General features: G+C 44.8%; 1 protein-coding gene across 2 annotated transcripts in view; it reads right to left on the bottom strand.

The window, feature by feature from the left end:
* The window catches only part of LOC123993070, a 63,787-nt gene continuing 36,982 nt past the window's right edge, over nucleotides 1-26,805 (bottom strand). For both annotated transcript variants that reach the window (XM_046294835.1, XM_046294834.1), the window contains 7 exons: nucleotides 18,030-18,061; nucleotides 17,175-17,317; nucleotides 5,093-5,193; nucleotides 4,131-4,360; nucleotides 1,404-1,732; nucleotides 1,122-1,178; nucleotides 1-965 (listed from right to left, as the gene is read on the bottom strand). In XM_046294835.1, the coding sequence (XP_046150791.1) occupies nucleotides 694-965; nucleotides 1,122-1,178; nucleotides 1,404-1,732; nucleotides 4,131-4,360; nucleotides 5,093-5,193; nucleotides 17,175-17,317; nucleotides 18,030-18,061 (1,164 nt within the window). In that variant the 3' untranslated portion in view covers nucleotides 1-693. The remainder of the gene's footprint in view (nucleotides 966-1,121; nucleotides 1,179-1,403; nucleotides 1,733-4,130; nucleotides 4,361-5,092; nucleotides 5,194-17,174; nucleotides 17,318-18,029; nucleotides 18,062-26,805) is intronic.

Consider the following 26,805-nt stretch of genomic DNA (forward strand, 5'->3'; position numbering starts at 1 on the left):
TTTCATTTCATTTGCGATTTTCATGACTAGTTAACGTTGCGTTATGGTAATGAGCTTGAGGCTATAATTACGCTCCCGGATATGGGATTGCTCGTCGCAACAGGTTAATTCGACCATTTAAAAAGACAAGCGCACATAAAACTTAAAAGCTATGCATACACATTAAGTTAAAAAAAAATTTTTTTACAGGGACAGTGCACATTAATCAATGTTTCAGCACACGCAGAGCAACAGAACAAAAAGCAGCAAGACAAAATTCATAACATCTGAATAAAATGAATAAAAACATTGAGGATAACACACAATAAAGTCTGGGACTTGAGACAAGTTGGCTAGACAAGATCAAACACAGTATGGCAGTGAAATAATCAAACAAAAATGTGATCCTGTGATCAAGTATCAGATAATGTGGTACGTGTATGATGATGGGGAAAGAGGCAACCACCCCCCACAAAACCACCTGAATTGATGCATGGTGAAGTCCTACACCTACACACAAATGCTTGGTTAAAATAGACTTTTTTTCCTGCACAATGTGATATTCACTTCACACACATTGTCTACTTGTCGAACCCCATCTGAACCCAAGATTAGCTTTTTATTACACTGTTGATTGTTAACAATGTACTTGCAAACAAACACTGTAAAGCTTTCAAACATTATGTAGAGCTTTACTCTGGGCAAGAAAAAGGTTCAGCACATGGTAAGGATGGAACGGAGAGGGAAGGAATCATCGCTGAGATCAGAGATGAATCTTATGGTGTCGGAGAAAGGATTTTTCACCCAGATGTAAGTGTTGCCTGGCACCAGTTCAGGGGAGCTGCAGTGTTCGGGTAATGTGATGTAGTGAGGGGAAGGCACGGCGCTGACATGGCCACGCGAGGCCTGCATGTACATGGCATTCACCATCACGATGGACCGCTCATTCATCTTCACAGACACACTCTCCACTGTCCCCAGCAGAACTGGACACACACACACACACACTTTAGATAAGCGTTGTGAAACCCCTGTACTTCCAAGAGTCAAAGAAGATTCTAGTGCTTCCCACTGTTCTTACTAAAGATCAAAGTAGTGAGTAATGTTTCCTGTCATCTTGTGTTTCAAACTGGAGGCCTTACCTCTGCTGTGACACAGGACTTCAGTCTTCAGATCCCCCAGTGGTAGAAGTCTGGGTCCTGAGGATAATGAACAACAGTCTAATCAAATGGACAGAGACAGACTCCAGGCAGGGACACATCAGAAGACTTCCCCTTTATCTTATATGAACTAGATATAGAATTAAATATTCATATCACTTGTCTGACTTGTAGGTTGGTCTTTCAGAGACCTTTCAGAGATAAACAGATGCAACTCAAGCTGTGGCATAAATCACGGATCGATTGTATCCTGTTCCCACTGACCTGGAATCACGTTTTTGGTGGTGTTGTGTGGTTCAGGCCTTGGGTGCAGGACCCCGGCGCAGCAAGACCACAGGGAGGCATTGGGATAGCGGTGCCCACAGCAGGTGAACCCTGGCTGGGTAGGGTAGAGCAGGTCTAGCCCTGGGGCAGAACAGCAGGTCTGGGTGGAGCCGGCCTCCATCAGGACACTCCCACAGCACTGGGCCTCACCCAAGAGCCTGTCCTGAACCTGCAGGTTGTACAGAGTCCCTGCACAGCACTTCATCTGTCCACTGCTGGGGTCGTAGGCCTTCCCTCCGCAGCAGGAAACATTTCTCAACCTGTGGTGTCTTTGAATTGAAAAAATACTTTACTTCCCAAAACCAAGAGAACATCATCTTTCATAATTTGGTGCCTTCAATGCTATTGTGCTGTCCTGTTGGGTGATCACCATATGTACTGATCAGTAAAAATGTTATGGATTTGATCCATTCTATTTAATTTTTTTTGTCTTTTTATTTTTACCCTTTTTTCTTCCCAATTTCATGGTATCCAATTGGTAGTTACAGGTTTATCTTCATCGCTGCAACTCCCGTAAGGACTCAGGAGAGGCGAAGGTCGAGAGCCGTGCGTCCTCCGAAAACACAACCCAATGAAGCCACACTGCTTCTTGACACAATGCCCACTTAACCCGGAAGCCGGCCGCAGCAATGTGTCGGAGGAAACACCGTACACCTGGCGACTGTGTCAGCGTGCACTGTGCCCGGCCCACCACATGTCTGATTTTTTTGTTTAGTTGTCATCTACATGGGTTATTACTGTGCTTTCAACCATTTACAATGCATTCGGAAAGTGTTCAGACCCATTTCCTTTTTCCACATTATGGTATGTTAAAGCCTTAATCTAAATTGTATATAAAAAAAACATCCTCATAATGACAAAGCAAAAATACGTTTTTAGAAATGTTTGCAAATGTATACAAAATCAAAAACAGAAATACCTTATTTACATAAGTATTCAGACAATTTGCTATGAGACTCGAAATTAAGCTCAGGTGCATCCAGTTTCCATTGATCATCCTTGATATGTTTCTACAACCTGATTGGAGTCCACCTGTGCTAAATTCAATTGATTGGACATGATTTGGAAAGGCACACTCCTGTCTATATAAGGTCCCGCAGTTGACAGTGCATAACAGAGCAAAAACCAAGCCATGACATCGAAGGAATTGTACGGAGAGCTCCGAGACAGAATTGAGTCAACGCACAGATCTGGGGAAGGGTACCAAAAAATGTCTGCAGCATTGAAGGACTCCAAGAACCCAGTGGCCTCCATCATTCTTAAATGGAAGAAGATTAGAACCCCAAGACTCTTCCAAGAGCTAGCCACCTGCCCAAACTGAGCAATCAGAGGAGAAGGTCCTTGGTCAGCGAGGTGTTAAGTACAGATAAATCATTGATGAAAACCTGCTTCAGAGAGGTTTACTTTATCCTTTTGGTATACCTTCCAACATTTTCCTGTCCTGCTAAGCATTCAAAATGTATCAAATGCTTTTGGGTGTCAGGGAAAATGAATGGAGTAAAAAGTACATCATTTTCTTTAGGAATGTAGTGAAGTAAAAGTCTAAGTTGTCAAAAATATAAATAGTAAAGTAAAGTACAGATACTCAAAAAAAACTACTTAAGTAGTACTTTCAAGTATTTTTACTTATGTTCTTTACACCACCGGAAATAAGGCCATGCTCATAAAAAATAATAATAATCATCCCCTCTAATAGTAAACAGCACCTACCGCCACCGGATTCAGCCACAGTGCGTTACTCACAACTGCACTCACAGACTTCTCTCTTGATTCATGGCCAAAAGTATTGAGTAATGGCATCTGTATAAATTCAGACTGCCATGCAACTTCATGGGAACCACGCTACAGGTTGTGACCCACAAGCACAAGCCAGACAACAAGCCAGACAACAGGATGAGTTAGACAAAAACCACTACCCCTTTCCTGGAAACCCAAAAGCAGACATACCACCTCTCCAGTCTGGCTGTCTAACTGTCTGAATGCCACTGGCTGGAAAAAGTGAAGTGAAGGAAAGAAAGAAAGAAAGAAAGGGAGGATACCCTTAGACCTGTGGCTTCTGCAGTTGACACCCTGTTGAAATATGTCTGGGAGGCAGTAGTTTGGAAGACATGGTGCATTCCATTAAGAATTCTCCAACATCTGAGGTAGTGGGACTGGGAATGTGGGTATGTTATCTTATCAGAATTGCATCCATCAAAGATGCACACCCAGGAAATATTTTACACAGTTAGTTTTAGTACAAGCACGCACGCACACACTTTCAAGACATTGCATCAACAACTTGCGCTCCCGAGCGGTCTACAGCACTGCATCTCAGTGCTAGAAGCGTCACTACAGACCCCGGTTCGATTCCAGGCTGAATCACAACCGGCCGTGATTGGGAGTCCCATAGGGCGGCGCACAATTGGCCCAGCATTGTCCAGGTTTGGCCAAGGTAGGCCATCATTGCAAATAAGTATTTTTTCTGAACGGAGTTGCCTAGTTAAATATAAATAAAAACACTTAGACAGGGAGGCTGGATAAATTCTGCTGAAGATGAAGTGATCTAATTATTAGCCCTTAGGCACTCTGAACTGTGCTTGCAGACAGTGATAACCCCACATCTTTGGGATAAACTACCTGGCTAGGTTCAAGTCCCTACAGTTTCCACACTACAGTGCAACTCACTTGCGTCCGTTGCAGCAGATTTCATACTGAGGGTCGTATGTCTCCTCCCCACAGCAGTGTTTGCCTGGATCGTTCAGATGAACTCGTGAGCCACACACCATCTCACGGGATGGCAGATACAAGTGGCCACCTGGGGAGCACTGGTACCCATCCTCCACCACATGGTGCAAGGTCTGGTTACAGCACAGCACCCCTCGGTCCTCTACACCATACGGAGTTGTACCACAGCACTGGGAGAGAGACAGACCAGTCAACAGGGTATCAACAACACACACACAACATGAATAACAGACATGCAGACACACCGTGGCATGCACATACCCAAAACTCAAACACAATCACAAAAGTTCACATGCTATAAAAGAGAGTTTAACTTTCTTACCAGGGGACCTGTGCACTCATCCTCTACCAACAGTGCTAAGCGTTAGAAAAGAGACCTCTAGTTATCCGTCGTCTGACACACTCTCACACAAAAGAGGAGCTGCTCTACTCTCAACTGGTTGCAGTGTGGGGCTTACAGAACTAAATGTGCTGTCAGAACTGACATGGTACCGCATAGAGCCCAAGTAAAGCAAACACCATAAATAGTTATTGTTACTGGTAAATCACGGGACGGATATTCTCCTTGATAGACAGCACTCTAGAACATTGGCAATGAGTATGGGACACCCACTTTCCAATTGGGCCCTGTCTAAACATTCTGAGTGCACTTAAATCGGTCTGTTGAAAACTTATAGTGTCAGCCTTGCCTTACATTGCCACTTTTAGATATTTCTGCCATTTTAGACAGATACTTTACCTGCATTGTCTTTATGCCTCGACCAACAACAACTCAACAGGTAGATGGATGATTAAGCTGTTTTACATGACTTTGACTGACAGGAGGAGAACTGAACCTAATGTAGTGGAGGAAGATCAGTGAACTAGGCTTTAGCTGTAGGCCTTAGGTCTACTGGACTCACCAGGTTTACTCCAAGCACCTTATTGGACAGCTTCCCGCAACAGCAGGTTTTGATGTCTGGATTGTACACCTTAGAGCCACAGCTAGCACTATGGTAGTGACCTGGGCAGACAGATGGGAAGGAGGGAGGACCGTGATGTTCAAGAAAGGGAGATCATGAACTAATTTGTAATTACCCAACACAATCAATTACCCAAAACAATCTATATTGTTTCCAGCAGCTGCCAGGAAGATGCGAAACAATGTACTGTTGCTTAAGAGGGCCACATGAAAGAGGTTCTGGTTGTTATATGCAGTGGTGTAAAGTACTTAACCTTGTGTAGTCTTAACATTCTGAATACACCCTTAAAATAAGGCAGCTTAATTACATTTTAAACCCCAAATCTAACACACCTGTCTTAATTGTTTTCTTTACTAAAGTAGAGGTTTATTATTATTATTTCTAAAGTTACTGCATAGGGGTAAACATTTGTTTTAGCAAGACATAGCACTTGTACAGCCTAAGAAAGTAGCAGAAATGTGCAGAAAGAAGTTTTGAATGCGTTTTATTGAAGGGAAACAATAACAGTCTTGAACCTTTTTGGCAACATCGTGATATATTATTATATACCGTACAATGAGGAATTCCACTACAAAATACTAGTCTTCTCCCATTTTTTGAACCATTGCCCCCCACCCACAAGGTGTATAAACAACAGCAATAAATAAGAATAAAATAAGATAATAGACACAAAACAAATACGTGAAGAACATAAATCAAACAACTCTAATTAGCACATGTAGGACAGTATGCAAGTGTGTGCATGGACATTACAGATGTATTTATCACATGTGGAGCACATAGTATTTGTTTTACAGTTTCCTCCTCTTGCCTGCCCCAGCTGCAGACTCAGGTGGATCAGGACAAGATTCAGCCCCCTGAATAGCTTTCACAAGCGCTGCAGAGGCTGCTGTATGGGGGAGGCGCTCCCTTCTTTGAATGTGTGGGGTTACAAGTACCTTTCCCAGCTGCTCCAGGAACATCCTCATGTTCCGCTTATCAGGCATCCAGGTCGGGTTGATCTTGTTCCATATCATGAAGGCATTGTATGAGGACACATCAGTGATGTTATGGAAGATGATCAGGAGCCAGCGGGCTGTCATCGTCCTGCAGCTGTAAGTTCCAATCACCTTGTCCAGGTTGTCCACACCTCCTTTGTTGTGGTTGTAGTCCAGGATGATGGCTGGCTTCCTGTCCTCACGAGCACTGATCTCAGCCATTTTGTGCAGTGTGCTCAGGAGGACCACGTTCTTGTTTCTCTTTGGGAGGTAAGAAACTAGAGTGGTGGTGAAGGCAAACTTTTATGAGAAGGCCTTTCTCCCCCTTGTTGCGAGGAGTACAGTGGGGAGCTCAGGCTGGTTCTTTCTAATTGTGCCCACCATGGCGATCTTCCTCTTCAGGAGCTGCTGGCTGAGTTAAGAGGTGAGGAAATTGTCACGTGACATTGTGCCCCCTCAGCCCATCAACCCGCATTCCCTGGTTCTTCTCCGGGTCTCCATTAGTCGGCTTCCCTGTGTAGACTTGCATCTTCCAAGAGTAGCTGGATTGTGCATCACAGGGCCATCCATATCTTGATGCCATACTTTGCTGGCTTGCTGGGCATATACTGCCGGAAAGGACAGCGACCTTTTGACAAAAGAGATTACTATCAGTAATTAGTATCATTGTCACAGAGAACAATCACATAAATCAATGATATTACAGAAATACATAATAACATTTCGTATTGCGTCAGATAACAACATTGACAAATACACTGATTAGGTGTGCAAGTTCATTAGTAACGTGCGTTGAAGATGTCGTTCCCATAGCAACGATTAAAACATTCCCTAACCAGAAACCGTGGATTGATGGCAGCATTCGCGTGAAACTGAAAGCGCGAACCACTGCTTTTAATCACGGCAAGGTGACTGGTAACATGACCGAATACAAACAGTGCAGCTCTTCCCTCCGCAAGGCTATCAAACAAGCTAAGTGTCAGTACAGAGACAAAGTAGAATCTCAATTCAACGGCTCAGACACAAGAGGCATGTGGCAGGGTCTACAGTGAATCACGGTCTACAAGAAGAAAACCAGCCCAGTCACGGACCAGGATGTCTTGCTCCCAGGCAGACTAAATAACTTTTTTGCCCGCTTTGAGGACAATACAGTGCCACTGACACGGCCTGCAACGGAAACATGCGGACTCTCCTTCACTGCAGCCGAGGTGAGTAAGACATTTAAACGTGTTAACCCTCGCAAGGCTGCAGGCCCAGACGGCATCCCCAGCCGCGCCCTCAGAGCACGCGCAGACCAGCTGGCCGGTGTGTTTACGGACATATTCAATCAATCCCTATACCAGTCTGCTGTTCCCACATGCTTCAAGAGGGCCACCATTGTTCCTGTTCCCAAGAAAGCTAAGGTAACTGAGCTAAACGACTACCGCCCCGTAGCACTCACTTCCGTCATCATGAAGTGCTTTGAGAGACTAGTCAAGGACCATATCACCTCCACCCTACCTGACACCCTAGACCCACTCCAATTTGCTTACCGCCCAAATAGGTCCACAGACGATGCAATCTCAACCACACTGCACACTGCCCTAACCCATCTGGACAAGAGGAATACCTATGTGAGAATGCTGTTCATCGACTACAGCTCAGCATTTAACACCATAGTACCCTCCAAACTCGTCACCGTCTTCCTGACGGGCCGCCCCCAGGTGGTGAGGGTAGGTAACAACATCTCCACCCCGCTGATCCTCAACACTGGGGCCCCACAAGGGTGCGTTCTGAGCCCTCTCCTGTACTCCCTGTTCACCCACGACTGCGTATCCTGGCGGGCTGTATCACCGCCTGGTACGGCAACTGCTCCGCCCACAACCGTAAGGCTCTCCAGAGGGTAGTGAGGTCTGCACAAATCAAATCAAATTTATTTATATAGCCCTTCGTACATCAGCTGATATCTCAAAGTGCTGTACAGAAACCCAGCCTAAAACCCCAAACAGCAAACAATGCAGGTGTAAAAGCACGGTGGCTAGGAAAAACTCCCTAGAAAGGCCAAAACCTAGGAAGAAACCTAGAGAGGAACCGGGCTATGTGGGGTGGCCAGTCCTCTTCTGGCTGTGCCGGGTAGAGATTATAACAGAACATGACCAAGATGTTCAAATGTTCATAAATGACCAGCATGGTCAAATAATAATAAGGCAGAACAGTTGAAACTGGAGCAGCAGCACAGTCAGGTGGACTGGGGACAGCAAGGAGCCATCATGTCAGGTAGTCCTGGGGCACGGTCCTAGGGCTCAGGTCCTCCGAGAGAGAGAAAGAAAGAGAGAATTAGAGAGAGCATATGTGGGGTGGCCAGTCCTCTTCTGGCTGTGCCGGGTGGAGATTATAACAGAACGTGGCCAAGATGTTCAAATGTTCATAAATGACCAGCATGGTTGAATAATAGTAAGGCAGAACAGTTGAAACTGGAGCAGGAGCATGGCCAGGTGGACTGGGGACAGCAAGGAGTCCTCATGTCAGGTAGTCCTGGGACATGGTCCTAGGGCCCAGGCCAGTTGAAACTGGAGCAGCAGCATGGCCAGGTGGACTGGGGACAGCAAGGAGTCATCATGTCAGGTAGTCCTGGGGCATGGTCCTAGGGCTCAGGTCCTCCGAGAGAGAGAAAGAAAGAGAGAAGGAGAGAATTAGAGAACGCACACTTAGATTCACACAGGACACCGAATAGGACAGGAGAAGTACTCCAGATAAACAAACTGACCCTAGCCCCCGACACATAAACTACTGCAGCATAAATACTGGAGGCTGAGACAGGAGGGGTCAGGAGACACTGTGGCCCCATCCGAGGACACCCCCGGACAGGGCCAAACAGGAAGGATATAACCCCACCCACTTTGCCAAAGCACAGCCCCCACACCACTAGAGGGAAATCTTCAACCACCAACTTACCATCCTGAGACAAGGCCGAGTATAGCCCACAAAGATCTCCGACACGGTACAACCCAAGGGGGGGGGGACCCAGACAGGCCGACCACAACAGTGAATCAACCCACCCAGGTGACGCACCCCCCCCCCAGGGACGGCACGAGAGAGCCCCAGCAAGCCAGTGACTCAGCCCCCGTAACAGGGTTAGAGGCAGAGAATCCCAGTGGAAAGAGGGGAACAGGCCAGGCAGAGACAGCAAGGGCGGTTCGTTGCTCCAGAGCCTTTCCGTTCACCTTCCCACTCCTGGGCCAGACTACACTCAATCATATGACCCACTGAAGAGATGAGTCTTCAGTAAAGACTTAAAGGTTGAGACTGAGTTTGCGTCTCTGACATGGGTAGGCAGACCGTTCCATAAAAATGGAGCTCTATAGGAGAAAGCCCTGCCTCCAGCTGTTTGCTTAGAAATTCTAGGGACAATTAGGAGGCCTGCGTCTTGTGACCGTAGCGTACGTGTAGGTATGTACGGCAGGACCAAATCAGAGAGGTAGGTAGGAGCAAGCCCATGTAATGCTTTGTAGGTTAGCAGTAAAACCTTGAAATCAGCCCTTGCTTTGACAGGAAGCCAGTGTAGAGAGGCTAGCACTGGAGTAATATGATCAAATTTTTTGGTTCTAGTCAGGATTCTAGCAGCCGTATTTAGCACTAACTGAAGTTTATTTAGTGCTTTATCCGGGTAGCCGGAAAATAGAGCATTGCAGTAGTCTAATCTAGAAGTGACAAAAGCATGGATTAATTTTTCTGCATCATTTTTGGACAGAAAGTTTCTGATTTTTGCAATGTTACGTAGATGGAAAAAAGCTGTCCTCGAAATGGTCTTGATATGTTCTTCAAAAGAGAGATCAGGGTCCAGAGTAACGCCGAGGTCCTTCACAGTTTTATTTGAGACGACTGTACAACCATTAAGATTAATTGTCAGATTCAACAGAAGATCTCTTTGTTTCTTGGGACCTAGAACAAGCATCTCTGTTTTGTCCGAGTTTAATAGTAGAAAGTTTGCAGCCATCCACTTCCTTATGTCTGAAACACATGCTTCTAGCGAGGGCAATTTTGGGGCTTCACCATGTTTCATTGAAATGTACAGCTGTGTGTCATCCGCATAGCAGTGAAAGTTTACATTATGTTTTCGAATAACATCCCCAAGAGGTAAAATATATAGTGAAAACAATAGTGGTCCTAAAACAGAACCTTGAGGAACACCGAAATGTACACAACGCATTACCAGGGGCAAACTACCTGCCCCCCAGGACACCTACACCACCCGATGTTACAGGAAGGCCATAAAGATCATCAAGGACAACAACCACCCGAGCCACTGCCTGTTCACCCCGCTATCATCAGGTGCAGGTGCATCAAGTGCATCAAAGCTGGGACCGAGAGACTGAAAAACAGCTTCTATCTCAAGGCCATCAGACTGTTAAACAGCCACCACTAACATTGAGTGGCTGCTGCCAACACACTGACACTGACTCAACTCCAGCCACTTTAATAATGGGAATTGATGGGAAATGATGTAAAATATATCACTAGCCACTTTAAACAATGCTACCTTATATAATGTTACATACCCTACATTATTCATCTCATATGCATACGTATATACTGTACTCTATATCATCTACTGCATCCTTATGTAATACATGTATCACTAGCCACTTTAACTATGCCACTTTGTTTACATACTCATCTCATATGTATATACTGTACTCGATACCATCTACTGTATCTTGCCTATGCTGCTCTGTACCATCACTCATTCATATATCTTTATGTACATATTCTTTATCCCCTTACTGTGTATAAGACAGTAGTTTTGGAATTGTTAGTTAGATTACTTGTTGCTTATTACTGCATTGTCGGAACTATAAGCACAAGCATTTCGCTACACTCGCATTAACATCTGCTAACCATGTGTATGTGACAAATAACATTTGATTTGATTTGAAATGAACTGTGAAAATCACTTACATTTTTATTTTCATCTGTAATGTACCTCTGAATGGAACCAGTTGCTCATCCACCGTTACTTCAGGCCCAGGGTTGTAGAGGTATGGCAGACGCTCCACCCACTTCTCCCAGACCTCTCTTACGGTCGCCAGTTTGTCTCTCACACATCTTGCAGGTCTTCAAATCGTAGCATTCTTGAGAAAGTGTGAAATACGTTCAGTGGTATCGTGGCACGGAAATCACCCTTCCACTCTCTGCATCCCAGAGACGACATGTAGCCTCGCCTCGATGCCACTGACATGTAGCCCTATGTAGGCATGCAGGTCAATCCCATCTATCCTTTTACAGTTCCATATTTACGAAAACCCTCCAAATTTGTCATCTCCAGGATAATATTTTTCAATGGCTCGTGTGATGAACATGTAGAATGTTGAGGCGATGTCCTGGCCAAGGGCAACTGCATGTCTTGTGGGCCCGGGGTTCATCCTTATGACATTGTGTGCTGCCATCCTTCCCTGGTTGTCATATGGTGACAAGGACCATGTTACTTTGCTGTTCTTTAACAAAACTTTCTCTCTTTCAGCTCGGGGGATTTCTTCTTCATCTGAAGATGATGCATCGTGCTCTGGGTTGTATTCTTCCCCATCTTCTTCAGATACCTCCTCCTCTTCTAAATCTTTGTTCTCTTGTTCCTCCTGGACATCTGAAAACATCTGATCTACGACCTGTTGGACACTGAAACATGCAATCATGGCTTCACCGAAGAGAGAACTGGGGGGACTGTCATCTGCAGCACCTTTATAGCCTCTGACTGCATTCCCCATTAGTAAACAATGCTTTCAATAATTGTTTATTTTGTCTGAAATGTTGTTTATTTTGTCTGACATTGTTTTAATTTTGTCTGTGAACTTGAGTCGTGTGTTTCTTGTTTTAGTTTTGCCTGAGTTCAATCAGTAGTGTGTGTGTGTGTGTGTGTGTGTGTGTGTGTGTGTGTGTGTGTGTGTGTGTGTGTGTGTGTGTGTGTGTGTGTGTGTGTGTGTGTGTGTGTGTGTGTGTGTGTGTGTGTGTGTGTGTGTGTGTGTGTGTGTGTGTGGTAAATTATTTTATAACTGCCGGGTCAAAAAAGACTCTAAGACTAACTTTGTACCCGGTGGTGTACAAATTTAATGGAAATATGAGCAAAGACGATGTTTCACTTTTTCTAATGTTAGGGTCACCTGGAAAAGTCATAAAAAATCATTTAGGGGGTTCTCTGCTGTTAAACAGAGTGGTCATTTTTTTTAACCTTTAAGACAAAACAAGGTTAAGTTAAAATACTTTAAACTACTACTTAAGTTGTTTTGGGGGGGGTATCTGTACTGTACTATTCATATTTTGGAGAACTTTTCCTTCACTACATTGCTAAAGATAATAATGTACTTTTTACTCCATACATTTTCACTGACATCCAAAAGTACTCGTTACATTGTGATTGCTTAGCAGGACAGGAAAATAGTCCAATTCACACTCTTAACAAGAGAACATCTCTGGTCATCCCTACTGCCTCTGATCTGGCGGACTCACTAAATACACATGCTTCGTTTGTAAATGATGTCTGAGTGTTGAAGTGCCCTATGCTTTCCATAAATAAAAAACAAGAAAATGGTATCATCTGGTTTGCTTAATATAAGGAATCTGAAATTATTTGTACTTTTACTTTTGATAGTTTAGTATATTTTAGCAATTACATTTAATGTTGAAACTAAAGTATATTTAAAACCAAAATACTTTTAGACTTTTAGTCAAGTAGTATTTTACTGGGTGACTTTCACTTTTACTTGAGTCATTTTCTATTAAGCTATCTTTACTTTTACTCAAGTATGGGTACTTTTCCCATCACTGGTTATATGTGACCTATGTAGCCCAGCAATCTCCTCCTATTAACTCTGTACATGAATGGCGCTGATGCGTTGGTAGTACCCATCTCGGTAACGACCATGTTTAAAAACATTCTTAATTGACTTTCATTTATTCTGGGGAGCCCAATTGAGACCAGCATCTCATTTGCATTGGTGCCCTGAAAACAAACATTCCATCAACACAGAAGATGCAAACTAGTCAGCTATGAATACGAGGTCGAGGTCCAGTCGATCTTCTGATACAAGACGCAGTGATGAATATTGAAACTGTCACCTGTAATAAAGCGAAGGGCGCTTTGGTAGATGACATCCAATGGTATAAGAGTAGCGGCTGCTGAATTTGGATAAATGGTGACACCATAGTCAAGAACTGGCCGGAAAATTGACTGCACAATGTCATGACTGTCCTGTGAGGATCCAAATAGGTCAGATCAGCTTTGCACTAAATAACACCAACCAGACCCTCTCTCACCCATTTAGGGTGAAAAGTATACACTGTACAGTGGGGCAAAAAAGTATTTAGTCAGCCACCAATTGTGCAAGTTCTCCCACTTAAAAAGATGAGAGAGGCCTTTTCATCATAGGTGCACTTCAACTATGACAGACAAAATTAGAAAATAAAATACAGAAATCATATTGTAGGATTTTTAATGAATTTATTTGCAAATTATGGTGGAAAATAAGTATTTGGTCAATAACAAAAGTTTATCTCAATACTTTGTTATATACCCTCTGTTGGCAATGACAGAGGTCAAACATTTTCTGTAAGTCTTCACAAGGTTTTCACACATTGTTGCTGGTATTTTGGCCAATTCCTCCATGCAGATCTCCTCTAGAGCAGTGATGTTTTGGGGCTGTTGCTGGGCAACACGGACTTTCAACTCCCTCCAAAGATTTTCTATGGGGTTGAGATCTGGAGACTGGCTAGGCCACTCCAGGACCTTGAAATGCTTCTTACGAAGCCACTCCTTCGTTGCCCGGGTGGTGTGTTTGGGATCATTGTCATGCTGAAAGACCCAGCCACCGGCCTGGACATGTACTGGCTTAAGCAGGGGGACACGTCTGGCACTGCAGGATTTGAGTCCCTGGTGTCGTAGTGTGTTACTGATGGTAGGCTTTGTTACTTTGGTCCCAGCTCTCTGCAGGTCATTCACTAGGTCCCCCCATGTGGTTCTGGGATTTTTGCTCACCGTTCTTGTGATCATTTTGACACCACGGGGTGAGATCTTGCGTGGAGCCCCAGATTATCAGTGGTCTTGTATGTCTTCCATTTCCTAATAATTGCTCCCACAGTTGATTTCTTCAAACCAAGCTGCTTACCTATTGCAGATTCAGTCTTCCCAGCCTGGTGCAGGTCTACAATATTGTTTCTGGTGTCCTTTGACAGCTCTTTGGTCTTGGCCATAGTGGAGTTTGGAGTGTGACTGTTTGAGGTTGTGGACAGGTGTCTTTTATTCTGATAACAAATTCAAACAGGTGCCATTAATACAGGTAACAAGTGGAGGACAGAGGAGCCTCTTAAAGAAGATTGTTACAGGTCTGTGAGAGCCAGAAATCTTGCTTGTTTATAGGTGACCAAATTCTTATTTTCCACAATAATTTGCAAATAAATTCATAAAAAATCCTACAATGTGATTTTCTGACATTTTTTAGTTGAAGTGTACCTATGATGAGAATTACAGGCCTCTCATCTTTTTAAGTGGGAGAACTTGCACAATTGGTGCCTGACTAAATACTTTTTTGCCCCACTGTATATGTGTGAGGTCCATCCGATGCATTGTGTATGAAATCTGAAATATTATGAAAGTGTTTTGGTTAAGAGAGGGATGGGATTTTAGAAACATTTTTCTATAAGAGGACATTTCTACATTTAAGACATTTACATTTAAGTCATTTAGCAGACGCTCTTATCCAGAGCGACTTACAAATTGGTGCATTCACCTTATGACATCCAGTGGAACAGTCACTTTACAATAGTGCATCTAAATCTTAAAGGGGGGGGGTGAGAAGGATTACTTATCCTATCCTAGGTATTCCTTAAAGAGGTGGGGTTTCAGGTGTCTCCGGAAGCTGGTGATTGACTCCGCTGTCCTGGCGTTGTGAGGGAGTTTGTTCCGCCATTGGGGGGCCAGAGCAGCGAACAGTTTTGACTGGGCTGAGCGGGAACTGTACTTCCTCAGTGGTAGGGAGGTGAGCAGGCCAGAGGTGGATGAACGCAGTGCCCTTGTTTGGGTGTAGGGCCTGATCAGAGCCTGGAGGTACTGAGGTGCCGTTCCCCTCACAGCTCCGTAGGCAAGCACCATGGTCTTGTAGCGGATGCGAGCTTCAACTGGAAGCCAGTGGAGAGAGCGGAGGAGCGGGGTGACGTGAGAGAACTTAGGAAGGTTGAACACCAGACGGGCTGCGGCGTTCTGGATGAGTTGTAAGGGTTTAATGGCACAGGCAGGGAGCCCAGCCAACAGCGAGTTGCAGTAATCCAGACGGGAGATGACAAGTGCCTGGATTAGGACCTGCGCCGCTTCCTGTGTGAGGCAGGGTCGTACTCTGCGGATGTTGTAGAGCATGAACCTACAGGAACGGGCCACCGCCTTGATGTTAGTTGAGAACGACAGGGTGTTGTCCAGGATCACGCCAAGGTTCTTAGCGCTCTGGGAGGAGGACACAATGGAGTTGTCAACCGTGATGGCGAGATCATGGAACGGGCAGTCCTTCCCCGGGAGGAAGAGCAGCTCCGTCTTGCCGAGGTTCAGCTTGAGGTGGTGATCCGTCATCCACACTGATATGTCTGCCAGACATGCAGAGATGCGATTCGCCAACTGTGCACAGTAAGTAGTCACCTCCCCCTTGAGTGAGGTCAGAGAGCATGTCAGCCTGCCGGAACCGCCCCTTTCCTGCATAAATTTTCGATTAAGAAATTAACATACTAGAGAGACATAGAGCTGCAGCTCACGTTTAAAGTGGATCCAAAACGTTTAATCTCAACACGAGGTAGGGACAATAAAGTCACCTGGACAATCACTGGTACAGCTGATTAGCTGTCTGAAGTAAAGTATCTAGAAAGCGAATTGAAGTGGAACCATTCTACTACTCTTCTCAAACCCCCGTGGTACGCTACTCTCATCACCCCACTGGGAACCATCGACACGGCTGGCTAGCCTACCTTCAAAGAAGCATCTTTCAGAGCGAATTGAAGGAGAATAAACTTGTAGTTCTGTTCAGGATACCGGACGACTGCAAAGGAGAACAGTAGAAGATGGGTGGGGGCCCCTTTTGGACAATCATAGCCTTACAAGCATGGAGCAAAAACGCCCAACTAACTCCCTTTCCAAAAAGGCCCGGGTTAGGAGGGATACACGGCAAACCAAGGCATTTCCACTCCAAGCAAACAGTGGTTCGTGTGCAAATTATAAGTGAGAGTAACCTGTTTAGAGAAATGTAATCATCGAATATTGTCAGAGCTTTCATTGTCTGCTTATATGCTCCCTTTATTTATCTTACGGTTCTGACTTGGTGTACAGGGAGAACACTGTAAGAATGGCCCATGTTCTGAATTCTGTCACTGTGCATTTCAAAAGTGCTAAACAAATTGTTATATTGACTACGTCCGTCCTAGCTCGCTCATTAATGTCTTAATCGAACGCCATACTTACGCCATAGTTTATGGATCTCAATTGTCATTAGAAACCACATTTAAGCAAGTCAGCCATATCAACTATGTTTCTTTTAAAGGCAGTAAATGAGGCTAAATCTTATCGCTGCCAGACAAGGCTCCGCTGATAGCCAGGTGTAGCAGTGGTAAGATGTTGAGGCTGCTGTTGGGACAGCTTTATGTAGGCCGTTTGTGGGCACAGTTTGTCACCATTATAGAGCAATTAATGTATTGTTTAGTGTTGTGTCGTGGCTTTGCTGGCATGCATCCCACTTGTTATTTTTTTCCCCCACCAAGATTTACATGCTAAAATTGGCACTGCTCTCAGACTCAGACTCGCAAAGATGCACCCAGAGTCTGAAAGATAGGGAAAATATTTTCCACTGTTTATTATAGTGGAAACGCACACACACACACACACACACACACACACACACACACACACACACACACACACACACACACACACACACACACACACACACACACACACACACACACACACACACACACACACACACACACACACACACACACACACACACACACACACACAAGTAGTAAACCTTGTGCTGTCTTACCTGGAGTATGGCTGAGTGTTCCCTCACAGCAGGTCTGGTCATGTGAGTAACTTTGTCCCTGGAGACATGTAGGGTTCACACAGCAACGTTCTGTTATTGGGTTAAAGCAGGCACTTTGACCACAAGGCTTCTCCCCAGGCATACTGCATGTGGAGAAACAGACACACACAGACACACACACACAATTAGATGCATAATAAACATGTACATAAAGACACACATAAACAAACCATAAACATAATTATGTACACAAATACACATGCTCAAGCTCAGTTACTCTTTTATTTATTTTATAAATAATCCATAAGCATGTTTTTAATTATTCCACCCCTCTCAGACAAAAGGTTGACAGTTAAAGGTTGAGGTTTTCATAATATCAATGTGCTTGTCGGTAGACCATTCCAATATCTCGGGCCAAGACCAAGAGCCTAAACCCACAAGGAAAATAAAACTATTTGTAACACCTACAAAGAACCTTCAGAAAAGCTGACATGCAGGGTAGCCTAGTGGTTAGAGCGTTGGACTAGTAACCAGAAGGTTGCGAGTTCAAACCCCCGAGCTGACAAGGTACAAATCTGTCGTTCTGCCCCTGAACAGTCAGTTAACCCACTGTTCCCAGGCCGTCATTGAAAATAAGAATGTGTTCTTAACTGACTTGCCTGGTTAAATAAAGGTAAAATAAAAAATATATATTGCATCATTTAAAACAGGTGTCATTCCCATTGTGGCTTTGACCCAAAAGGACCACTTATGGTTTTATAACCTGAATGTAAATGAAATGGTTGAATTGAACATTGAATAAAGAAAGTTAGACATGAGGTTCAATGTATGGTTGAAGGGAAAAGGAAACCTTACCAGTTTGGAGAACTCTGAGCAATTCCTTTGTTCTGAAAAATAGAAAGAACAAAATACACACAAAGATGACAAACCATCATAATGTGAAGTTTCATTACAACCATACAAAACGAGTAGGTTGCCTTTTACTAACATTACACATTGTCCTTTCAGATGAGATATTTCTTAACGTTCAGTTTTTCACTGATATTTGCTTCATGTACAAGTAAAGGCATTGTGGTAGGAAAAGGTTCACACAAAAAAGAGGCGCATGGTATAGGCTGTCACAAATTCCTGGCCATAGAGAGGCTTTTATTCTCTATTTTGGTGAGGACAGGGTGTGACTGGGGTGGGCTTTCTAGTTTCTTTATTTCTATGTGTTTGGCTGGGTGTGGTTCTCAATCAGAGGCAGCTGTCTAGCGTTGTCTCTGATTGAGAATCATACTTAGGCAGCTTTTTCCCCACCTGTGTTTTGTGGGTAGTTATTTTCTGTTTTGTGTTTCTGCACCTGACAGAACTTTTCGTTGTCGTTTTGCACTTTGTTATTTTGTTTCAGTGGTCAAGTGTTTTGAAAATAAATCATGAACACGTAGCACGCTGCGCTTTGGTCCTCTTCTTCAGACGAGCGTGACATAGGCTAGACATAACATCAAACAAAACAGCCTCCCCACCCTCCCCAGCTGAGGGACGGTGCTGGAGAAATGTAATCACTCTCTAATTCATAGAAAGAATCAATGGGTACATATTATTCATTTATATGTCCAAAAATGGATGTAGCAACTGCTGATTGCCCCTTTAAGGACTTTTAACACCCTTCCACATTACATAACCCCCCCATATACTCAATATTACACATCCCCTTAATATCCAAAATACCTGAATATTGCACATCCCTATAACCTCCCTTTTATATTACACACTTGGTTACATTTCACTGTAGTTCACTATCGCATATTCACTAATGAGTGAGTCCAAATGTAGGGTGATGATGGCGCCGACAGACATGGCAGCTCTGCTTCTAGCTCCTAAGCAACTTTGCAGTATTTCATTTTTTTGTGTGTTATTTCTTACATTATTAACCCAGAAGGTTTTTTGTGTTATTACATACAGCCGGAAATAACTTTTGGATATCCGAGCGGTAACTCACCAAAATTATGACCAGAAATATGACTTTCCCGAATTGGATCCTTTGTTCGTACACCCCAGGGCAATTAATTTATCCCAGAGGCTGCTCCAAGATGCCACCAGCGGAGAAGAGATATTCAGAGATATACTTCTAGTCCAGTGCGACCAGCCACCGCTTCCGAGTATTTTACTCACTACTGTTTAGTCCCTGGATAATAAAGTAGATGAGCTCAGGGCGAGGATCTCCTTCCAGTGAGACATCAGGGACTGTAACATACTCTGTTTCACGGAATCATGGCTCCTTCCAGATATACTATCACCGTCCATACAGCCAGCTGGGTTCTCAGTACATCGCGCAGACAGGAATAAAGACCTCTCCTCGAAGATGAAAGGCGGTTGTTTATGTTTCATGATTAGCTAATCATGGTGTGCTTGTGATAATGTACAGGAACTTAAGTCCTTTTGTTCTCCCAGCCTAGAATATCTCCCAATCAAATGTCCACCATATTACCTCCCAAGAGCATTCGCTTTGGTTATAGTCACAGCCATGTATATTCCCCCTCGAGCCGATACCATAACGGCCCTCACTGAACTTTGTGCAAAGTGGAAACCACATATCCTGAGGCCACATTTACTATTGACAATTCAACGGCTCAGACATGAGACGTATGTGGCAGGGTCTACAGACAATCACGGATTACAAAGGGAAAGCCAGGCACGTTGTGGACACCTACGTCTTGCTTCTGAATAAGCTAAACACCTTCATTGCCCACTTTGAGGATAACACAGTGCCACCAACGTGGTCCGCTTCCAAGGACTGTGGGCTCTCATTCTTCGTGGCCGACGTGAGTAAGACATTTAGGAGTGTTAACTCTCGCAAGGTTGCCGGCCCAGACGGTATCCCTAGCCGTGTCCTCAGAGCATGCTCAGACCAGCTGGCTGGTGTGTTTACGGACATATTTAATCTCTCCCGATCCCAGTCTGCTGTCCCCACTTGCGTCAAGATGTTCACCATTGCTCCTGTACCCAAGAAAGCAAAGGTAACTGAACTAAATTACTATTGCCCCGTAGCACTCACTTCTGTTATCATTAAGTATTTTGAGAGGCTAGTTAAGGATCATATCATCTCCACCTTACCTGGCACCCTTGACCCACTTCAATTTGCATACCGCCCCAATAGATTCACAGATGATGCACTCACCATTGTACTGCATACTGCCCTTTCCCATCTGGACAAGAGGAATACAAGTGTACGAATAATGTTCGTTGACTAAAGCTCAGCCTCCAACACCATAGTACCCTCCAAGCTCATCATTAAGCTCGGGGCCCTGGGTCTGAACCCCGCTCTTTGCAACTAGGTACTGGACTTCCTGACGGGCAGCCTCCAGGTGGTGAAGGTAGGAAACAATACTTCCACTATGCTGATCCTCAACACAGGGGCCCCACAAGGGTGCATGCTCAGCCCCCTCCTGCACTCTCAGTTCACCCATGACCCATTACACGATGGCGCCGGAGGAGAGGGCTGCAGTCTTATTGGCTCTTAACCAACCATGCTATTTTGTTTGTTTTTTCGCTTTGTTCGTAACTTGTTTTGTACATAATGTTGCTGCTACCGTCTCTTATGACCGAAAAGAGTTTCTGGACATCAGAACTGCGATTGCTCACCTCAAGCTGGACAAAGAGTTCTTCTTCAAAGAGTCGGGCGGGAGGGATATACTACTACAGACACCTGACCAGGCCCAGATCCCTGTGATTCACTGGAGAAGGAAAGAGAGATTTCATGGAAAAAGATCAGAGTGCCTTGGGAGGAACAGGCAAAGAGTAGCTAATCTGCCCTTGCCTTTTATCCTGTGAGCTGATGTTCAATCGCTGGAAAATAAATGGGATGGGCTGAAAGCATGTATGTCCTACCAACGGGACAATAAAAACTGTAATGTCTTACATTTCACTGAGTCATGACTGAACAATGACATTAAGAAAGGCTAGTAATGACTCACATCAACACCATTATCCCAGAAACTCTAGACCTACTCCAATTTGCATACCGCCCAAACAGATCCACAGATGATGCAATCTCTATTGCACTCCACACTGCCCTTTCACACCTGGACAAAAGGTACTGTATGTGAGATTGCTATTCATTGACTACAGCTCAGCGTTCAACACCATAGTGCCCTCAAAGCTCATCACTAAGCTAAGGACCCTGAGACTAAACACCTCCCTCTGCAACTGGATCCTGTACTTCCTGATGGGCCGCCCCCAGGTGGTAAGGATAGGTAACAAGACATCTGCCATGCTGATCATCAACACGGGGGCCCCTCGGGGGTGTGTGCTCAGCTCCCTCCTGTACTTCCTGTTTACTCATGATGGCACGGTCAGGCACGACTCCAACACCATCATTAAGTTTGCTGATGACACAACAGTGGCAGGCCTGATCACCGACAACAATGAGACAGCCTATAAGGAGGTGGTCAGAGATCTGACCATGTGGTGCAAGGACAACAACCTCTCACTCAATGTGATCAAGACAAAGGAGATGATTGTGGACTACAGGAAAAGGAGGACCGAACATGTCCCCATTCTTGTCGACTGTGCTGTGGTCGAGCAGGTTGAGAGCTTCAAGTTCCTTGGCATCCACATCACCAACAAACTAACATTGTCCAAGCACACCAAGACAGTTGTAAAGAGGCCACGACAAAACCTATTCCCCCTCAGGAGACTGAAAATATTTGGCATGGGTCCTCAGATCCTCAAAACGTTTTACAGCTGCACCATCGAGAGCATCTTGACTGGTTGCATCACTGCCTGGTATGGCAACTGCTTGGCCTCTGACTGCAAGACTCTGTAGAGGGTAGTGCTTATGGCCTGGGACACCACCGGGGCCAAGCTTACAGCCATCCAGGACCTCTCTACCAGGCGGTGTCAGAGGAAGACCCAAAAATGTGTCAAAGACTCCAGCCACCCTACTCATAGACTGTTTTCTCTGCTACCGCACGGCAAGCGTGACCGGTGCGCCAAGTCTAGGTCCAAGAGCCTGCTAAATAGCTTCTACCCCGAAGCCATAAGACTCCTGAACAGCTAATCCAATGGCTACCCAGACTATTTGCATTCCCCCCCCCCTTGCTACTCTCTGTTATTATCTATGCATAGTTACTTTAATAACTTTACCTACTTGTACATATTACCTCGATCACCTTGACATCGGTGCCCCCGCAAATTGACATTGAATCTATACCAGTACCCCCTGTATATAAAACCCCGCTATTGTTATTTACCTCTGCTCTTTAATTATTTGTTATTCTTATCTCTAACTTAAAAATATTACAAAAGTCTAAAAACTGCATTTTTGTTTAAGGGCTTTTAAATAAGCATTTGACTGTAAAGTCTACAACTGTTGTATTTGACGCATGTGACAAATAACATTTGATTTGACTGTGTTGCCACACACTCAATCATCACGTTTGCAGATGACACAACAGTAGTAGGCCTGATTATGACGAGAGAGCCCACAGGGAGGAGGTGTGGGCCCTGGGAGAGTGGTGCCAGGAAAATAACATCTACCTCAACGTCAACAAAATGAAGGAGCTGATCGTGGACGTCATGGAGAGCACGCCCCTATTCACATCAACGGGACCGCAGTGGAGAAGGTGAAAAGCTTCAAGTTCCTTGCTGTACACATCATTGACAATCTGAAATGGTCCACCCACACAGACAGTGTGGTGAAGATGGCTCAACAGCGCCTCTTCAACCTCAGGAGGCCAAAAATATCATGTTGTATAGCACACTGTATTACTTATACAACTAATATAAGGACAGGACATGAGACGGGAGTAGAAATTAACGTGGGCATGGTTTAATGCGTTTCACAGGAAGAACATTCCAAGCATTTTAATGTAGGTAAGCAAGGGGGGGTTACAGGTGCCCTAAAGGGACAAAACTAGAATATCAATACACAACATATTCCTCCCCTTTACCTTTGATGACTCATAAGGAAAAAATAAATATTCACTGTTTTGCCTATTGTTTTCTTTTTAACATAAGTTATCTAAATGTAAATAAATGAACTTTTCAGAATAACCTTTTCAAAACTAGGGAAAGAGGGTAGACTGCCTCACGTCCCAGACTTAACCCTGGGGTGTATTCTGCCCCAATGTCGGAGGCTAGTCTGAACTATATAGTCAACCTGTCAGGGGGTCGTCTTTCTCTTGCAGGGTAATGACGACGTACAGATGAGTCTACAGTCACATTGTCTCTGAGTCTTGTGATGATTTTAAAACTTGCTTCATCGTTTGGACAAACCTTTCAGCGAGGCCGTTCGTTGCAGGGTGATACGGCGCTGACTTGATGTGCTGAATTGCATATGCCAACTCTTCAGACACCAGTTGGGGGCCATTATCACGAACGAGTTGCGTTGGCAAGCCGAAGCGACTGAAGATTGACCGTAGCTCTTCGATGGTTCTCTCCGCTGAGGTGCTCTTCATCACTGTGACCTCAGGCCATTTGCTGTGTGCGTCAACTACGACTAAGAATATTACGATCCTCCAGTGGGCCTGCATAGTCTATGTGGACTTGCTGCCAAGGCTCTTCTGGTAAGTCCCATGGGTGTAGTGGCGCTAGGTGAAGCATGTTCCTCATCTTTTAACATGCAGAACATGACTTGACCTTGTCTATGATAGCTTCATGCAATCTACTTCATTCGCACCATGCCACAGTGCCCTGAATGGAGTTCTTCAAGCACCTGCCTTCTCAGTGGCGGCGGTATGATAACTCGAAAACCCCATAGCAAGCATCCAAACTGAACTGTGAGCTCGTTTCTCCTCACTAGGTAAGTAGGCTTCCGACATCTGTCCTTCTCCACCAGTGACAATATACCAGTAGCCTCGGTTTTTCGGATGACTGCCTTGCCTGGTTCACAAATTACTTTGCAGACAGAGTTCAGTGTGTCAAATCGGAGGGCATGTTGTCCGGTCCTCTGGCCGTCTCTATGGGGGTGCCACAGGGTTCAATTCTCGGGCCGACTCTTTTCTCTGTGTATATCAATGATGTTGCTCTTGCTGCGGGCGATTCCCTGATCCACCTCTACGCAGACGACACCATTCTGTACACTTTCGGCCCGTCATTGGACACTGTGCTATCTAACCTCCAATCGAGCTTCAATGCCATACAACACTCCTTCCGTGGCCTCCAACTGCTCTTAAACGCTAGTAAAACCAAATGCATGCTTTTCATGCTTTTTTCATGCATGCTTTTTTTTTATCTCCACCCGGCACAGCCAGAAGAGGACTGGCCACCCCACATATGCTCTCTCTAATTCTCTCTTTCTTTCTCTCTCTCGGAGGACCTGAGCCCTAGGACCGTGCCCCAGGACTACCTGACATGATGGCTCCTTGCTGTCCCCAGTCCACCTGACTGTGCTGCTGCTCCAGTTTCAACTGTTCTGCCTTATTATTATTTGACCATGCTGGTCATTTATGAACATTTGAACATCTTGGTCATGTTCTGTTATAATCTCTACCCGGCACAGCCAGAAGAGGACTGGCCACCCCACATAGCCCGGTTCCTCTCTAGGTTTCTTCCTAGGTTTTGGCCTTTCTAGGGAGTTTTTCCTAGCCACCGTGCTTTTACACCTGCATTGTTTGCTGTTTGGGGTTTTAGGCTGGGTTTCTGTACAGCACTTTGAGATATCAGCTGATGTACGAAGGGCTATATAAATAAATTTGATTTGATTTTCAACCGATCGCTACCTGCACCCGCTTGCCCGACTAGCATCACCACACTGGATGGTTCCGACCTTGAATATGTGGACACCTATAAGTACCTAGGTGTCTGGCTAGACTGCAAACTCTCCTTCCAGACCCATATCAAACATCTCCAATCGAAAATCAAATCAAGAGTCGGCTTTCTATTCCGCAACAAAGCCTCCTTCACTCACGCTGCCAAGCTTACCCTAGTAAAACTGACTATCCTACCGATCCTCGACTTCAGCGATGTCATCTACAAAATTGCTTCCAACACTCTTCTCAGCAAACTGGATACAGTTTATCACAGTGCCATCCGTTTTGTCACTAAAGCACCTTATACTACCCACCACTGCGACTTGTATGCTCTAGTCGGCTGGCCCTCGCTACATATTCGTCGCCAGCCCCACTGGCTCCAGGTCATCTACAAGGCCATGCTAGGCAAAGTTCCGCCTTATCTCAGCTCACTGGTCACGATGGCAACACCCATCCGTAGCACGCGCTCCATCAGGCGTATCTCATTGATCATCCCTAAAGCCAACACCTCATTCGGCCGTTCTTTCGTTCTAGTACTCTGCTGCCTGTGACTGGAACGAATTGCAAAAATCGCTGAAGTTGGAGACTTTTATCTCCCTCACCAACTTCAAACATCAGCTATCTGAGCAGCTAACCGATCGCTGCAGCTGTACATAATCTATTGGTAAATAGCCCACCCATTTTCACCTACCTCATCCCCACAGTTTTTATTTATTTACTTTTCTGCTCTTTTGCACACCAATATCTCTACCTGTACATGAAAATCTGATCATTTATCACTCCAGTGTTAATCTGCAATATTGTAATTATTCGCCTACCTCCTCATGCCTTTTGCACACATTGTATATAGACTCCCCTTTTTTTTCTCTACTGTGTTATTGACTTGTTAATTGTTTACTCCATGTGCAACTCTGTTGTCTGTTCACACTGCTATGCTTTATCTTGGCCAGGTCGCAGTTGCGAATGAGAACCTGTTCTCAACTAGCCTACCTGGTTAAATAAAGGTGAAATAAAAAAAAATACACAACCTCAGGCATCACTGGATCAGTGTGGGTGAACTTTTTCACTTGGACAGATGTAACTTGGGCATTCGTCACTTCCTTGAAGTTGAAGATTTCAGCCTGGGAGTGCTCAGTGTGTGCAACAGGTAAGGGGAGCCTTGAGAGGCCTTCTGCACTGCAGTGCTGCTCAGACCTTCCGAACTTGATATCGTAGTGGTGAGCAGATAACAATGATGCCCATCGCTGCGCGCAGCTGGCTGCAAGCAATGGAATGCCGGTGTGGGGACCAGAGGTGGAGGTGAGGGGTCTTTGTTCCATCAGCAGTGTGAATCGTCGGCCCAACAGAAACTGATGAAATGTCTTAACTCCAAACACAATGGCAAGTGCTTCACGCTCTATCTGTGCATAATTGCTCGTGGCTTTGCTTAAGGTCCATGATGTGAAAGCAATTGGCCTTTCTTCACCTTATGGCATGATGTGTGAGAAACCGCGCCAACGCCATAAGGCGATGCATTACATGCCAACTGTAATGGCAAGTTGGGGTTGAAGTGGGTTAGGGCCTCTGACTGAGCTAAGGCTGTTTTCACTTTCTTGAAGGCCTCCTCACATCTGTCTGTCCTGTTTTGGTTTTGTTCAAAAGTTCATGCAGTGGCTTTAACATGTTAGCTAGGTTTGGCACAAAATTTGCATAGGATGTCAGTAGTAGAATTCGGTATCATTGAACGCTGACAACCGACAAAGACTGACAACCGCCGAAACATCTATTCTATAACGACATGAATGAATGTCACTCTGAACTATCCATTCTAACCACGAAAGAGAGAGAGAGAGAGAGAGAGAGAGAGAGAGAGAGAGAGAGAGAGAGAGAGAGAGAGAGAGAGAGAGAGAGAGAGAGAG

Source organism: Oncorhynchus gorbuscha, linkage group LG13, assembly GCF_021184085.1.
Source record: "Oncorhynchus gorbuscha isolate QuinsamMale2020 ecotype Even-year linkage group LG13, OgorEven_v1.0, whole genome shotgun sequence".
NCBI lineage: Eukaryota > Metazoa > Chordata > Actinopteri > Salmoniformes > Salmonidae > Oncorhynchus > Oncorhynchus gorbuscha.